The 17,468-nt window shown below is 47.9% G+C and overlaps 1 protein-coding gene across 1 annotated transcript in view; it reads right to left on the bottom strand.

Moving 5' to 3' along the window:
• LOC133365868 (myosin-7) overlaps positions 1-17,468 on the bottom strand; it is a 47,993-nt gene that overhangs the window by 18,499 nt on the left and 12,026 nt on the right. The window contains exons 11-26 of the mRNA XM_061588238.1: positions 14,244-14,347; positions 13,741-13,879; positions 11,940-12,058; positions 11,518-11,667; positions 10,625-10,795; positions 9,478-9,787; positions 8,816-8,892; positions 8,550-8,637; positions 7,480-7,597; positions 6,826-6,949; positions 5,774-5,910; positions 3,482-3,737; positions 2,579-2,821; positions 1,098-1,274; positions 787-932; positions 592-682 (exon numbers count right to left, since the gene is read on the bottom strand). Coding sequence (XP_061444222.1) covers positions 592-682; positions 787-932; positions 1,098-1,274; positions 2,579-2,821; positions 3,482-3,737; positions 5,774-5,910; positions 6,826-6,949; positions 7,480-7,597; positions 8,550-8,637; positions 8,816-8,892; positions 9,478-9,787; positions 10,625-10,795; positions 11,518-11,667; positions 11,940-12,058; positions 13,741-13,879; positions 14,244-14,347 — 2,450 coding nt within the window. The remainder of the gene's footprint in view (positions 1-591; positions 683-786; positions 933-1,097; positions 1,275-2,578; positions 2,822-3,481; positions 3,738-5,773; positions 5,911-6,825; positions 6,950-7,479; positions 7,598-8,549; positions 8,638-8,815; positions 8,893-9,477; positions 9,788-10,624; positions 10,796-11,517; positions 11,668-11,939; positions 12,059-13,740; positions 13,880-14,243; positions 14,348-17,468) is intronic.

Genomic DNA, 17,468 nt, shown 5'->3' with positions numbered 1-17,468 from the left:
CTGCTAAAGAATTTTGTTCAATCAGCATTTTTAAGTGAACTGATCTAATTTTGCACTTTTCAGACTAATACAAGGATTGGAACTCATTTATCCTTTGGATTGTACCATTTTCCAGATTTTGTGACGCAATTCTCGGCTCAAAAAATGCATAACAAGAAAGGGTATTTTATGCAAGCATGCATGTTTTAGAGGAAAATGAATACAATGTATTATTATTATTATTACTACTACTACTACTACATCCTGCTCTTCCTCCTAAAAGGAGCCCAGGGTGGCAAACAGAATAAAAACATCTTAAAAGAACAATAGAAAACCCAAAACATCTTAGAAACATCTTTAAAATGTTTGTGGGGCCTTGCAGAACAGAACGAACTTAAGATTGAACAAATGTGAAACCAGCATGAACTGGTCTGTCCATCGCTAACAGCGTACAAGTTCCAAGCGGCTGTTGCTGGATCAGGCAGCAGAATTTTTAGGAAGACTCTACTCAGAAATACTGTGTTCAAGACCACATTTTGCCTCCTCCCCTTCTTAAAGACCTCATCAGTGAAGTTGACATCAGCGCACGTCACCCTGCTGTCAACCTTTTACCTGTAACTCTTTGAGCTTCTTCTGCAGCTGGATGGACAAGTTTTGCTCATCTTCAATCCTAGCGTTCAGTGCATTGAGCTCAAAGTCCTTCCTGGGGAAGAGTAAAGGAAGCAGCTTAGGTCCTGCAATGGAGTGGCAGGCAGCAACACACACATCCATGACAAGAGGGAGTTGGTAATGCAGTAAGCACCCTACTTCTTCAGCTTCTCTTCCAGCTGTTGCTTGTCATTCTCCAAATCCATGATGCTCTCCTGGGCCAGCTTCAAGTCCCCTTCCAACTTCCTCTTAGCTCGTTCCAGGTCCATCCGGATCTTCTTCTCCTGCTCCAGAGAGCCTTCCAGCTGTTGAGCAAAGACAGCGAGCCTCTTAATCCAGAAGCTAAGCAAGAAATTGCTACTCCTAAGGGCAACAAGGTTCCTTCACTACTTAAGGCCTCCTGCCTCTCCCAAGAAAGCATAAAAATAACAGGCCGTCTGGCATTTGAGTGCCAAAGTTGGCATACTTACATCGTCCACCTGTTGCTCCAGCTTGACCTTGGCTTTAGTAAGGGTGTTGACCTTATCTTCCTCAGCTTGTAGGTCATCCAAGGCTTGCTGGTGTGCTTCCTGAAGAGCCTTCTTCTCTTTGGTTAGCTTGGCAATGATCTCATCCAGGCCAGCCATCTCCTCTGTCAGATTCTTAACCTATGGCAACATTGTAGTTTAGAGTTATTAGTTGTCAGACGTAGGCAAAATTCAAGACGGCACGTTGAGAACTGGCTACTTAGTCCCAGGCTATGGTCTGAAGGCACATGAGGCCAGCTCCCTGCTGAAGCTAAGCAGGGTCAGATCTGGTCGGTGCCTGGATGGGAGACCACCTGGAAACCATATGTAAGCCGCCTTGGGTTAAAGGAAGGTTGAGTATAAATGTAATAAATAAATAAATAATAGTCCAATGGGAGCAAACATTTAGGTGTTTCAGCACCACGGAGAGTTCCTCTGACCATCCACCTTCCCTTCCCCTCTATCCTTAAAGAAGGACAATAACTCAGTGGGGAAGGGCCATAGTTCAGTGGTACAGCATCTGCCTTGCATGCCGAAGATCCCAGGTTCAGTCTGCAGCACCTCCAGATTGGGCCACGAAAGACGCCTACCTGAAACCCAGGACAGCTGCTGCCAGTCAGTGCAGACAATACTGAGCTAGATGGACCAAAGATGGGTGGTGTGTTCAAGTCTGTCCCATGAGCAACTCAATCATGCAGCTGATCTCTTCAGAAAGCAGCTTTGCCAGCTCTGTGCTCAGTGCTCGGGAAATGCTGAGCAGGGGACTTTGACAAGAGGGTGGGACAACCCATCTGTCAATCATCTTTCATAATAATGACACCAGGTGATTGGCAGGTGGGTTGTCCCACCCCTCTGTCAAATATGGTCTGCAGGGCTGGGGACAGATAAGGATCTGGCTCACCAGCCAAAAAAGATTCCCCTGCTCTAGAAAAATCAGTTCAGCTCAATGTTGAGACCATCCATGTCAAATTGGGGTGGCCCTAAAAATTACACTATGACGGCACCAAAATTCAACTCAGAAATGCTTGACCACATTGGACGTGCTAGGCACTCCGCTCAATTTAGCCCAATCAGTCAAAGTTCCAGTCAGACTCACTTTAGCTCATACATGATTGGTCTTAGGACATTTAACCTAATAGGTCCCCCCTCCCCCGCCCTGTGCAAGTTCATCCTGAAAGATTTTTGGTTCAAAAGCTGCTTGCCGGTCCTCAAGAATAGCCCCCGTAACTGGAACCAAAACCATTTAAACTAAACACAACAAACATTAGTGGCTTCCAAAACAGAACTTTGGGTCCACTCAGTTCAACAGTCCCGAGGAGAATCCACCCAGAAGTCAACCCTCATCCAAATCCAACAGATACCAACAAAAGCTCTCTGGACTATGGAGCGAAGACAAATGTGGGGTTTGACTTAAACGCCACCTTCCCATCTCCACCCTCCCTTGCCTTATTCTCCGTTGCGTGCTTCTCCTTCTCCACTTTAGCCAGGGTCAGCTCCAGGTCGTCAATGTCCTTCTTGAGCTCCGAACATTCGTCCTCCAGCTTCCGCTTCTTGGCCGTGAGTTCGGCGTTCATCTCCTCCTCGTCTTCCAGACGCTCCGTCAGCTCCTTCGCTTTGGCCTCCTGCTGGATTTTGTTCTTGATCAGCTGGTCGCAGCGCTCTTCCGCATCGGCAAGATTATCTTGCTCCTGGAGAGGAAATACGTCCAAGGCGTTAGCACCACCCAAGATCAGCTTCTGCCCCTTTCTTTTTCAAAGAGACACTCAAACAATGTTTTCCTTGCCAACAGGACCAAAAGTACAATATCCATGGAGCTCCAGAGACACATCCCATCAGTTACTGGAGGAGTGGCTCCCAGGAGCCTCTACCTGGCCCTCAGGACTCTCCCCCCAGGCCATGTCCCTCACCACCCCGGCTTCACACCCTTCTTTCTGTCTGTCTGGAATATGCCCTTGAATTCTGATAATGCCTCTTGCTTGCGTGGCCAAAGGACAGAGAGGCAGGGGCAACTGGTGGACCCGTGTCAATGGGACAGCAGAATCCTCTCCAGGTTTTAAGTCCACACTTCCAAAGAGCTGCTCAGCCTAGGACAGCTCCTTGAAAGTTTGGACAAAAACCTGGAGCAGATTCTGCTGCCCCACTCACACGGAGTCACCAGCCGCCACTGCAGAGAGGGGTGTGCAAGTAACCGCAGAAGTCAGCCTACTGTACAAAAGTAAAACTTACATTCATTGTTCCACTTATTTTTGCCTCTGGACCTGCCCATCACTGGCATGCGGCCCCCAAGAAGGTTGCCAAGAAGAAAATGTGGCCCTTGATCTGAAAACGGTTCCCCATCCCAGACTTACTGCCTGCACTTGTAGCTGGAGGTCATTCTTCTCCTGGAGCAGAGAGACCATCTTCTCCTCTAGCTCCTTCCGGCGTGCCTCTGACTTCTCCAAAGCCTCCTTCAGCTTCCCAAACTCCTCCTTCATGGCCAACATCTCCTTCTCTGACTCCGCGCTCTTCAGCAGTGGCTTGATCTTGAAGTAGAGCCTCATCCAAGGCCAGTTCTTCACCACCATGAAAGCACGGATGTTATACTGGATTACCAGCAGCGATTCCCTGCAAAGAAAAGAAGGGGGAGAGCGAAATAAAACACCGGTGCACAGAATACAGAAAATGCCCCCCCCCAAACCCCACATCAAGTGGGAGACGTCACTTCCCTGAGCAGAAGCTCTGCCTGAAAACAGGAGGGCCGTCACTCACTCGCCTTAGTCCTCTATTCCCCCCTTCCACAGTTGTGTTTGATATTCTGCACCTTGAGAATCTAATCTTCCTTAAATTTTCTAGTCCTCAACATTATGCAGATCGGAATAATAATATTTGGACAGTTGCCAAGTCCCTCTAAGCCGGTAGGGATGGGAGAATCGGTCAGTTTGGGTGTCTCTCAGCTTGTCATTTTTCCAATGTTCAGTTCTCCATATTTCTACATCAGTTTGCAATTGATGGGCTGGGTTTTTTTGGGTTTTTTTTAAAAAAGCAGACCTCATGGAAATTCATCAGCAAATTTCTTCTGACAAACACATGTTTGCATAGCAATTTCCCCATATGCAATGCTTTTCTAATGTTATTTTCACTAATACATGCGTTGTTTGTACACGTTGCTTTGCCGGAGAATTGCACTGCAAAATTCAGAGAAGTGTGAATTTCAAAGGCTGGCTGTGTTTTGGTTCATGTGTTGCTTTGGAAAGTGTGAATTAGGTTGGTTTGCCTTCAAATGAGAACTGAATCGAATTTCTCCCCAGAAATGGCAGAAGGATTGCAGGGCTCCAAGCACAGGCCCTTCCTCCCTCTATGCTGCTGAACAGCCTTTCAAACTGGAGATGCCAGGGACTGAACTTGAGATCTCCTGCATGCCTATCACGATCGTGCCTGAGCCACAAGACACAAAGCTATAGGCCACCAAGAAGAATGTCCTATAGCCAGGGGTGAGAGGCCCTAGCACTCTTATACCTCTTCCTTCTTTCCCATGCACAGCAGGAGGGGGGAGTTATGTTAATTGGGCAAATGATATGCAAATTCCCTTAATTTACATAATGCATCCAGGTTGCAGAATTCAGATTTACTTGGCGCAGTATTTTGGGGCTGGGGAATTAATGCAAAAACAGTCCATTCTATGAGCACTGAAACGATTTGAATGGTAAGTACACAGCAGAGACTTGTTCTGTAAACAATGTTATATGGTTTTCTCGTATTTTTTGTATAGTTGAGATTTTGATCTTAATTTATTATGGGTTAAGAATTGTTTTAAAAGGCCATGAAATGAGGCCAGGATGGCCCCCACTGCTACACACAGACACACCTCCTGCGAGCCATCTGAAAGGAGAGGAAGAATTATTAGGATGCAATCCTAACCCTATTTACCTGCATAAGCCCCACTGAATTCAAATTCAGACTTACTTCTGAGTAGATTTGGTTAACATTGCAGTGTTTCTAATTATTGTGGCTCCCAAAATGATAGGGGAGTGGAGCTAAACACACTGGTGGGTCGAGCATTCCCAGAGTTTGCTCTCCATGTTTTATTCATTCGTTGCATTTCCTACCACTTTTCAACAATTTCTCAAAGTGCTGTCAGTTTAAAAACTAGCTAGAATCAGTTCGAGAGCAAATCACACTGACGCAACAAACACCTGAAAGACAGAAAAACCTGCAGAATCCCCAGGAACTCCCTTGCAAAGGCACAGCAGGAGAGCAGCATTTTGAAGCAGTTTTTGGAAGATGTCAGCTAGGGGGACCAATGAACAGCGCACAGACAGGCTTCCCAGAGCGGCCACCAAAAAGGACCTGCTCCTTGTAGATAGGGAAGGGCTGTAGCTCAGGGCCAGAACACCTGCTTTGCACACTGAAGGTCCCCAGTTCTATTCCCAGTGGCATCTCCAAGTACGGCTGGGAGAGACTCCCTGTCCGAAACTCCAGAGAGCTGCTGCTGGTGGGTGCAAATGCTGAGCTAGATAGAGTGCTAGTCCGACCCAGTGCAACGCAGTGTCCTGTATCAAGTCCGCACTCAAAAAAAAAAAAAAAAAAAAAGGTGGTGTTTTGGGGCCAGAATCCCAGTAATTACACCCACAAATGTTGGAGCACCCGCTAAGGGACCTTACTTCCGTTCCATGATTTTCCTGAATTCTATCCTGGCAAGGACACCACGGGACTGGGCCTGGATGCGGGTGATGATGCGAGAGAGGCGCTCATCCCTCATCTCTTCCAGCAGACCCAGCAGACCAGCCTTGAAAAACACCTGGTCAAAAAGAGAGGGTTTAAAAAAAGATATCAGCGCCCCCTAGTGCACAGAGTGAAAAAGAGCGAGATAAATTATTATTATGAGCAGGGGGGGGGGGACACGTCCAACCAAATCGTTTTCAAAGTAGGTACGTTTAGGCTGCAGTAACTGAAACGGATCCCACAAACTAGTGGTTCCCCAACTTTTTCCCCTCCCACGGACCACTTGAAAATTGCTAAGGGTCTTAGCAGACCACTTAATGAGTTTCCTGCCTGTTGTAGCAATTGTAACGCCCTGCGCTAGATGCTGTACTTTCAATCCTCCTTCTTATATAGAAATAAATGGTATACAATTAATATTGTAATACAATAAAATATAAGAAATAAAAGAATAAAATTATAACTAAAAGATCAACTTCATTATTTAATACAGACATGCTGCAGACCACTTGAATGAAGCTTGAGGATCACTGGTGGTCCACGGACCACGGTTTGGGAACCTTTGCTGTAAACTATGGTCGGATGGTGTTCTAAACGCTGCCACAGGACCTGCCTCAACTGTGGCACAGAGGCAGGGATGGCCGCTAACTTGGAGGGCTTTAAAAGAGGATGAGACAAATTCGTGGAGGAGAAGGCAAAAAATGGCTACCAGCCATGATGGCTACCTTCTACCTCCACTGTCAGAGCCGGTATGCTTTTGAATACCAATTGCTGGAAACCAAAAGAGGGGAGAGTGCTGTTGCACTCAGGTCCTGATTGTGGGCTTCCAATTGGCGTATCCAGTTGGCCACAGTGAGAACAGGATGCTGGACTACGTGGGCCAGTAGCCTGATCCGGCAGCCAGGCTCTTCTTACGTACCAGACTGCTCAGCTGTGAAGAGCAGACCAAGAGGATGACCTGAAACGATATATTGTCGCTCATTCCTCCTCTCACCTTAGTATGTCCAAATTTGTACTGGCTGTGGTCGATATCGAGGGAGCCCAACAGCTTCTCGGCCCCCTTCCTGCTGTCAATGAACTGGCCTTCGGGGATGGCGGATGGGTTCAGGATGCGGTATCTAGGAACAAGGAAAAGAAGGGATTAGATATCTCTGACAGCTTCCCTCCAGTCTGGCAGATACCCACACCAAAGCCCAGGGCCGTGCACTTTTCATGACTGAATAGGGGCATAAAACTCAAACCCTGAGAATCTCATCTTGTCCACTAAGTTTCTAGTCCTCATGACTAGAAGATCATGAAGATACGTTTGGAAAGATCTTTATTCCTGGTGGAATCCCAAAAACCAGAGAAGGGAGTCTGGATAGGGATGTTCATGGGGGGGAGGGGGCAGGATACAGCCTGGAGCTTCGAGGGTTTCCCTTAGTGCGTTATTCCTTGACATGGCCGTCAGAAACAGTAAATGACAGCAACGTGGAACAGAATTTAATTTATCTTTGAACTGAGTAAATATAACCCTAGCAATGAACTACAGTGCAGGTGACTTCATCACGTGCCTTCCCTGATGACATCCTGAACTTCGCCAAAGCATCACCAAATTCCACCTGCCCCCCCCAAAAAAGAATCCCCAGCACTCGAGGGTGAAGCCTACCTTTGCCGGAAGTCCCCGTAGAGGATCCGGTTAGGGAATCCCTTCCTGCAGATACGGATCCCCTCCAGCACCCCATTACAGCGTAGCTGATGCATGACTAAGGGGTTGTCCATCATACCTGAGGCAGCAGGAGCAGAAGGCAGTGAGCATGAAAGGAAGATACCCGCCATTTTCGTGCAAGTACTTTTATTTTTATGTTTATTTAAAAGACTTTCTAAACCACTTAGTATTTCAAAAAAATCAGTGGTGTACTCTGTGCAAACAATGTAAAAACCATATCCATCGAAACAAAAAAAAATTCAACCTAAATCCAATAAAAGCATGCAAAAGCAAATGCAAGCAAAGATTCAAGGGATTCATACACATAAAAGAGGGTCCAAACTCATGGATCAGAGAAAGCCTAGGCAGAAAAAGAAGGTCTTTCCAAGGCATTTGAAGCGCGCGATGGGTCACTGCTTCACATACGACAGAGGGAAAGGGGTGGCAGCAGAAGATACTGATGCGTGAAGAGTGTCAGGGTATAAGGGCTGGCCCAAGGAATATCTAGGGCAGGAATAGGGAACCTGTGGGCTTCCAGATGCTGTTGGACAACAGCTCCCACAACCTCTGACCATTGGCCATGCTGGCTGGGGCTGATGGGAGTTAGCGTCCAACAGCATCAAGAGGGCCACACAGTTTTCTCACCCCTGTTCTAAGGTCTCAGGCACAGAGGTCTTCTCTCAGACCCGGTTCCTACAATCCTTTTGACCAGAGATGCTACGGAGCTGCCTTATAATGATTCAGACCGTGGATCCATCTAGCTTAGTATTGTCTGCACTGGCAGGCAACAGCTCTCCAAAGTTTCAGACAGGAGGTACTCCCAAGCCCTACCTGGAGGCACTATCGAACCTGGGACCTCCTGCATGCAAGGCAGATGCTCTACCCATGAGCTAGGTCCCTTCCCCAAAGAATGTTAGGGAAGGATGGGTAGCATCTGAACCTTTCCTCCTGTCCCTCTCATGGAGAAAGAGAGGGAGAGAGTGCAAGAGATCTCCCAAAGCACATCTCAAAGGCGGGAGCAGGGACCTCACCTGGAGTCTTGGTCTCATTGGGGATGATGCAGCGCACAAAATGAGGGTGGGTGGAGCGCAGGTTGGTCATCAGCTTGTTGAGGTTCTCCTGGGAGGGGGGAGAGGAAGGAAGAGCAGGTGTATCAGGGCAGGACGGGCAGATGAGGTTCCCCTCTATTCGGCACCAGTTAGGCCTCATATCGAGGACTGCGTCCACCGCACTTTAAGAAGGATGCAGACGAAGTGGAACGGGTTCAGAGGAGGGCGAGGCCTCGGACTCTCCTTACCCTGTGCAAAGCAGATACAGTCTGGAACGACGATCCCTTCTTCTTATGAGTCCCTTTTCCTTTGCCGGTCTCAATAGCTATTGGGGAGGAGAGAGACCAAGATAGATGCTGGGTCTCAAGTTGGGGTATTACATTATTATTTTATTACCCGCCCTGCACCCCAATGTCCCTAACAGCTCCACCCCATTAAGTCTCCAACACTGGAGGCCTTCAAGAGGCAGCTGGACAACCATCTGTCGGGAATGCTTTGGTTTGGATTTCTGCATTGAGCAGGGGGTTGGACTTGATGGCCTTATAGGCCCCTTCCAACTCTACAATTCTATGAAGTCTCTGATGAGCTCACAGCAGTGATCACAATTCCTCCATTTATGCTCACAACAGCCCTGCAAGGTCAGCGAAGCTTGACCGAGGGAGTGCGCGCCAGGTGCAATGTGCACCACGTTTGCTTTGTGGCGAAGCAGGGATTTGAACCCAGGTCTCCCCAGCCCGTATCTAACACTCTACATCCATTAAGCCACACTGGCAGGACCACACTGTAGTATTACGGCTGATGACTCCAAGCTGGGGTCTTTGGGTTCTGTCCCCAACTCACAGACCAGAATGGAGTTGGGAACGAGGCAGGAAAGGCTCCCGCTTGGCTCCCCTTTTGTTCTCTCCCTTACGCGCATCTGCTCCAGCGTAGTTGGCAAAAAGGCTGGCCAAGAGCTTGAGGGCCGATTTCTGGTAGAGCCCCACCACCGTCTCATTGAGGGGGTCCTTGTTCTTCTGCAGCCAGCCGATGATGTTGTAGTCGACGGTGCCGGCATAATGCATGAGGGAGAAGTGGGCCTCCGGCTTCCCCTTGATGTTCCGGGGCTTCCCGAAGTTGGCCGACTTGCCCAAGTGGTTGTCATACAGCTTGGCCTTGAAGGTCATGTCGGAGGCTTTCGGGAACATGCACTCCTCTTCCAGGATGGACATGATGCCCATTGGCTGTGGAAGAGAACAAGAGGTCAGCAGCTAGAGGGGGAAGTCCACTGGGTTACTCCGCCCTGTGATCATTCGCTAAGAAGGTAGGAAGTTGCCTTATACTGAGCCGCACCATTGGCTCATTTAGCTCAATACTGCATGCACCAACTGGCAGCGGATCTCCAGCATTTCAGACACATGCTGGGGATTGAACCTGGGACTTTCTGCATGTAGGGCAGATGCTCTGCCGCTGAGCTATGCCGCTTGCTTCTAAGCAATCTGTGGCATTCACCAGAATAATCACTGGCAGCCCAGGGAAGGGATGGTGTGGTTGTGGACATTCCAATTCTGATTCTGTACACAGTCTCCATGTCGAGGCACTGGTCCACGTAGCAGGGCCTCCGCATGACCTCAGATGGGTCAACACTACTGGAGGAAGGAGGAGAAATGCATGCAAGTCTGCTTTTTGAAACGGACCGACCTGATTTGTGGCTCCTGGGTTTACATGCGGATCAGAACACAGCCATCAGTTGGATGACGCTGTTTCGGTCCCAGAAATTTGTATGAAAAGATGCATTCTATGTTCACAAATGCACATTTTAGGGGAAGAACATGCAAAAATTGTGTACAAATGTCATTTTTTTGGTGTGCCTTCTTTTGAAAAAATCCACAAAGAAACAAGACAGAATGGACCCGAGAAAGTGACAGAATACGGAAGGGGACAGATCTGTCCACCCCCAGCCAGCCAGCCGACTGCCACCCTTGCACACTCCAGGAAGCAATCTCCCCAACTGACGTTGACAAAGAAGGGGAAGCTGCCATTTTGTGACTGGGGAGGGTGTGCAAGAGGGAAGGAGTTACCTTCTCGATGAGGTCGATGCAGGCCTGCAGGTCCATGCCGAAGTCGATGAAGACCCACTCGATCCCCTCCTTCTTGTACTCTTCCTGCTCCAGCACGAACATGTGGTGGTTGAAGAACTGCTGGAGCTTCTCGTTGGTGAAGTTGATGCAGAGCTGCTCAAAGCTGTTGAACTGGGCAGAGATCGGAAGCAGGGAAGGGAAAGAAAACCAAGGACTGGTAAGCCTCTTCCCCAAAGCTAGGCAATGTCAGAGACTGCTAGTCTTTGCAGGGAGCTCTCCTGGATGGATGGTCCACCGTGCCTTGCAAGAGGAAACGGGACAAGATGGCCTTTGGGTTTCCACCTATAGTCACGATGGATCATCTGTTTGTCTCAGAGCTTGGAAAAGTTACTTTTTTAAACTACAACTCCCATCAGCCCCAGCCAGCATGGCCACTGGATTGGGCTGATGGGAGTTGTAGTTCAAAAAAGTAACTTTTCCAAGCTCTGGTTTGTCTTGTCTCATTTCCATCTGCAAGTCACAAGGAACCATCCATCTTGTCTCGTTTCCACCTGCAAAGGCATGATGGACCACCCACCCAATAATTAATTTTATTATTATTATTATTATTATTATTATTATTGTTCCATTTATCTCCTGCCCTTCCTCCCAGCAGAAGCCCAGGGTGGCAAACAGAAATGCTAAAAACACTCTAAAACATCATAAAAAGACCTTAAAATACATTAAAACAAAACAACATTAAAAACATTTTTTAAAAAAGCTTTAAAAACTTCTTTTTAAAAAAGGGTTAAAAACATATTATTAAAGAAAACATATTAAAAGCAATTCTAACACAGACACAGACTGGGATAGGTCTCAACTTAGTTTATATTCTCTCCGGAAGAACCACTCACATCGAAGATCTCAAAACCAGCAATGTCCAGCACCCCAATGAAATATTGCCGTGGCAGCTTGGTTTCCAGTGTGACGTTGATCCTGGTGACCATCCAGCTGAACATTTTCTCATACACAGACTTGGCCAGAGCTCCAGTAGCGTAGCACACCTATTTGGAAAAGGGAGAAACAGGCTAGCAGTGGGAAGAGAGACATCTAACTAACTAGGTTTTTAAGTAGAGTTGAAACAAATCTAGGAAAGGACAGGAGACAATCAGTGACCTTCACAACCTGGAAACAACCCTTCCACACCCTCGGCAACCTTTCACATCAAAATTTCAAAAAAAAAAAATGCAAAATTTCAAAATGTGGTTCCTTCCGGCTCTTGCTTCAAGAGCTTGGAAGAGGAATCCTGCTTCCCCCACCTGGGATAGGCTCTCACCTGCTGAACATTTTGCCCTTTGGTGACCCACTCGTTCCCCACTTTGACCCTTGGGTGGCAGAGCCCCTTGAGCAGGTCTGCCGAGTTCAGGCCCATCAGGTAAGCGGACTTGTCGGCTTCTGGAAGGGCAGAGAAAAATCACTGGATTTAAACAATGGCATGCCTTGATTCGGGAATAACGGTGGACAAACTGGAAAGGATTCCGAGGACCACTGCAAAGATGACACAGGCAAAAGCAAATCCCTTGGAGAAAAGGTGCAGGACCCCTCCCCCCCATAACACTGCAACACCTAGTTAGCTCGTACAACCTCTTGGAGATGCTCTGAGTATTCACAGGATTCTGTCATTGACCGCTACAAGCCAAGAAACTGGTACTGGGTGCAGCGCTTTAGCATTCTGAGCACCTTGGTTTCCATTTAAGCAACAACAAGTTATAATAATAATAACAATAATAATTATTATTAGTAGCAGCAGCAGCAGCAGCAGCAGATTTATTACCAGCCCTTCACCAGAAAGTCCCAGGGTGGGTCACAACAATATAAAATACAGTATTAAAAACAATTTAAAACAAGTTACATTCACAACTAGAGAGGGTCCAAAGTTTATCAAGTTTCTAGCCCTTAAGACTATAAAGATAAACAGGACGAAGGTGGTAGTTAATGGTTGTTGAAATGAGGAAGGGTCATAGCTCAGCATTAGAGCGTCTGCCTGACATGCAGAAGGTCCCAGGTTCAAACCCTGGTATCTCCAGGTAGGGCTGGGAGAGACCGTGCCTGAAACCCTGGAGAGCTGCTGCCAGTCAGTGTAGACAGTACTGAGCTAGATGGGCCAATGGTCTGGCTCAGTATAAGGCACCTTCCTGAGTTCCTAAATCTTAAAAGCCTGATTGGAAGAGGGGCAACTGAAATTCCTCCAGGATGTGGAAGGGTTTCATTGCTCTGTGCGACTCCTGCCCATGATTAGCCAAAATAGAATGCATTTCTGTGAAACATATGTATATATTTGCATATATTTATACAGATTGGAGGATTCTGCTTTCTTTGTGTAAACGTTTTGTCCAAAGTTCCCACAGTCCTCAGTACAGACATCCCGCCATAAGGTACTTTCAGCGTGGTCTAATTTAGGGGTGGGGAACGGGTGGCCCTCCCAGATGTTGTTGGACTACAACTCCCATCGCCCTTGACCGTTAGCTATGCTGCGGGGCGGGCTGATGGGAGTTGGAGACCAGCAACGTCTGGGAGGGCCACACATTACTCACCCATGAGGAAGGCCAAACAAGAGATGGATCGATTCCATAAAGGAAGTCACAGACCTGAACTTACAAGATCTGAACAGGGTGGTTCACCACAGATGCTACTGGAGGTTGCTGATTCATAGGGTCGCCATAAGTCATAATTGACTTGAAGGCACATAACAACATGCTTAATCTGCTTTTTTCTTGAATCCTCCATGATGGCCTGGTCATCCACTGGTGTTCGTCAAACTCCCATCACCCCTGACCACTGGCCATGCTGGCTGGGGCTGATGGGAGTTGCAGTCCAACAACCCCTGGGAGACGCCAGGTTGGGCAAGGCTGGGACACAGTATCCATTGAGGATCCGTCTGCCCTGTAATCGTTTCTTTGAAGGGGTGGCTGGGGGCTCCATGTCAGTGTGGCAGTGGAATCCGCTCTGGGTTTTAGTCTGAACTTACAAGGAGCTGTCCAAGGTGCTGATTCCACTGTCCCATTGACATGGAGCCATCAGCCCACCATTTATTTGCCTCATCGGTGTGCATCATCATCAGAAGCACCACATCCCACCTTCAGTGCCATCAGGCTCTGCTTGTTCCTCGCGCTGTTTCTGCTTGAATTTCATGTTTCCAAAATGCATGATGGCTCCTGTCAACTTGTAGATGGAGTTTTTCTCTTCCTGGGTGAAGCCTAAGACGTCAAAGGCATTCTGGTTTGGAGGAAGCAAAAGGGAGGTTTGCACTGCCCATGCGGTGACAAGAGGCCAGTGACTCACAAGCTGTTCAGCTTGCAGTACCGTTTTTGTCCATAGTTACTTTAAAAAGAGGATTAGACAAATTCATGGAGGATAAGGCTATCAATGGCTGTTAGTCACGATGGCTGTGCTCTGCCATCATACAGGCACTTTACTTCTGAAAACCAGTTGCCAGTAGCCGCAGGAGGGGAGAGCTCTTGCACTCAGGTCCCGCTTGCGGGCTTCCCATGGGCAGCTGGTTGGCCACTGTGAAAACAGGACGCTGGCCTAGATGGGCCACTGGCCTTATCCAGCAGGCTCTTCTCATGTTCTTACTCACATCAGTGGCTTGCAACTCCTCTGCATCATCAATAGATGGCACCGTCGTCTCTCCTTGAGAGATGAAGGCATAGTCATACGGGTTGTTGGTTACCAGCATCATGTCTAGAAAGGGAAGAATTCAAATAATAGGTTAGCAGGGCAGGAACTAAAGCAAATGGAAGACAATCCTCTCCAAATTGTTCTTCCATTGCAAGACAATGGGCGTGGCCCCAGATTGGTACAACACATCAAAAGGAAGGTGCAGTTCCAATTACAATTGGCAGGGGAGGCCTTGTTGTTGGCGGTGCCACTACTGGGGGCTGCTCAGATGACGTTGACCTATGGCAGGGCCTTCTTGGTGGAGGCTCCCCATTGTGGGATCCCCCCCCACTCAGTGATGTGTGTCTGCCTCCCTCATTATTAACCTTCAGCAGGAATTTTCCTGTTTACTGTTCCTGGCAACCTTGAAATCATTGGCGAAGAGAACTGTTTTTAGAACGTTTTTAATGTTATTGTTATTTATGTGTTTGCCACCCTGGGCTCCTTTTGGAGGAAAGGTGGGATGCAAGTTGAATAAAGACAACAACAATGCAAGATGGAAATCAAGACACAAGGTAGCTTAGTGGTAGCTCAGTGGTAGAACATTTGCTTTGTTTGCAGAAAGTTCAAGCCCCAGGTAGGGCTGGGAATGTCCCTTGTCTGAAAATCCTAGAGCGAGTGGCCACCAGTCAATGCGGACCATTCTGAGGTTGATGAACCAATGGCCTGACTAAGGCAGCTTTGTCAGAGAGGGACTGACTGAAGGACACCCAGTGAGGTGGCCCAGCAAGTCTTAGTGGCCTAACAAGGATGGAAAGGGAACCCAGCGCAACCTGTAAGGCCACATTCACACTGTATATTTATTCCACTATTATTCCATTTTAAACAGTCATGGTTTCCCCCAAATAATTCTGCGAAGTGCGGCCAGGTGGGGCACTGGCCCGATGGCCCCTGGAGCAACAGGGGCCCCCTCAGCCGCCCCTCCGCTCCCCTTCCGTGATCCATGTCCCCCCACCTACCTGTCTGCTGTCTTTTACCATTGCCCTTAATGAAGATGGCTACCGTAGTTTCCCTAAGGTACTGAAGCTCCTGCTGCCATCTTAGTTGATGGCAGACATGCGCATGCATAGCATGTACACGTGCCATCAACAAAGATGGTGGCGGAGGCATCATCCCCTTAGGGAAACTGCGGCAGCCATCTTCGTTAAGGGCAATGGTAAAAGACAGCAGACAGGTAGGTGGGGGGGCATGGGGGGTTGCGTGCATCTGCGCATGCGTACGAGCCCAGGGCAAGCTGATGCCCAAGGGCCCCGGCATGCCTGGAGCTGGCCCTGGTTAGGAGAGCCATAGTCCCCTTACAGGTCGGCAATTCCCAGAGTTCTCTGGGAAAAAAGACTGACTGTTAAACTACTCGGGGAATTGTAGCTGTGTGAGGAGAATAGGGGTCTCCTAGCAACTCTCAGCACCCTTCACAAACTACACTTCCCAGGATTCTTCGGGGAAAAGCATGACTGTTTAAAGTGGAATAAAAGTGGAATAAATGTACAGTGTGAATGTGGCCTTAGACTCCGTTCAACCTAAGCCCAGTGCAGATCCAACTTGGCGGGAAACACCAACTCAAACAACCCAAGAAAGGGAGAGAGGCCTCAAGATACGTTAACATGTCAGACCCGCTACATTTGGGCCATCGGAAATGCAAGGAGCCAGAATGACAGAGGAATTTACTACTGTCATCATGAACATCGAATACAGACAGAGGCCTCATCGAGGCGAGCAACAGTCCCGTCACATGTCCTCACGCTCAGCATGAACCTGCATGGGCCATTTAAATACGACAGAGAGGTCCTTCTACTTCATGCAAGCTTATCAGAAAGAAAGCCTGCTGTCCGGCTGAATGCAGGAACCTGCCTTATTCCGAGTCAGATGTTTGATATATCTAGCCCAGTATTGTCTACACTGACTCGTAGCAGCTCTCTAGGTTTCAGCAGAGCTTGGAAAAGTAACTTTTTAAAACTACAACTCCCATCAGCCCCAGCCAGCAACTCCCAGATTGGGCTGATGGGAGTTGTAGTTCAAAAAAGTAACTTTTCCAAGCTCTGGGTTTCAGGCAGGAATCTCTCCCAGCCCGACCTGGAGATCCTGGGGGTTGAACCTGGGACCGTCCGCATGCAAGGCAGATGCTCCACAAACTAGGGATGTGGTTCGGTAGCTGGTTCCTGGCCATTTGAATTCTGACCGTCTAGCTTTCAGTATCGATTCGCCGTTTTTTTCTTCCTGATTGTTTTTGCAATTGCTGATTTGTGTTTTTTTCCCCCCTAGTGGAAAAAATAACGTAAATGCTAACTAAAATGCTAATGAAATGCTTATACTGTAGACACTTGTTCCACCAAGGTTTTTTTTCTATTTAAATATCAATTAGGCAGCTAATCGCCCATTAATTCTGTCTCTTGTCTCAGGCTAACTGCAGTGCTGCTTAACGAGGACTGTCCCGCCCCCCCCATTTTGCTATTCCTGTTGTTTTGCAGTACTTTTGATTGTTAATGGCAATTCTTATCACCTAGAAAGAAGTTAAGAGTGCATCAGTTTAGAGGAGAGCTGATTACGACAACAATAACGTAAAATTCTAAGCAGATTTTTTTTAAAAAAAAAACCTATGCCGATAACAGCTGTGACCCTCCGCAGAAAATCAAACCCAGTCCAAAAACAACGTGGATTATGTCAAAATCCGGTCATCAGTAGTGCAGTGGCAAATTCAAAAGTGCAGGGTCATGTGTGCCATGCCCCCTCACAGCCACACACCCCTCAGTCGCTTGTTTGCTCTCCATCGCCATCTCCACACTCCCCAATCCTTCTCACACGTGCTTTCTCCCACAGCAACAGATATCCCTGTGAGCCAATCGGCAGGGAAGGGGAGTATGTTAGCTACTGAGAAGAGTCTTCTCAGTGGCTGACACACCTCCTTTCACTCTGATTGGCTCCGATGAGCAGGAAAGGACAAGGAAGCATGTTAGAAGACTCTTCTCAGTGGCTAACACACTCCCCTTTCATGCTGATTGGCTCATAGGATGCTGGAGGCATGGGGACCCTGCTCCCAAAAAAGTAAGGCATCTAAGACACACACCCCCAAGATCCCAGACAACTAAATCCGATTTAGCAAATATTCTCCCCCGTTCCTACAACCAACTGAGCTATAGGCCTTCCTCTA

This window comes from Rhineura floridana, chromosome 11 (genome assembly GCF_030035675.1).
Source record: "Rhineura floridana isolate rRhiFlo1 chromosome 11, rRhiFlo1.hap2, whole genome shotgun sequence".
NCBI lineage: Eukaryota > Metazoa > Chordata > Lepidosauria > Squamata > Rhineuridae > Rhineura > Rhineura floridana.
The sequence above is the reverse complement of the archived record's forward strand: the minus strand, read 5'-3'. Positions and strand labels throughout refer to the sequence as shown.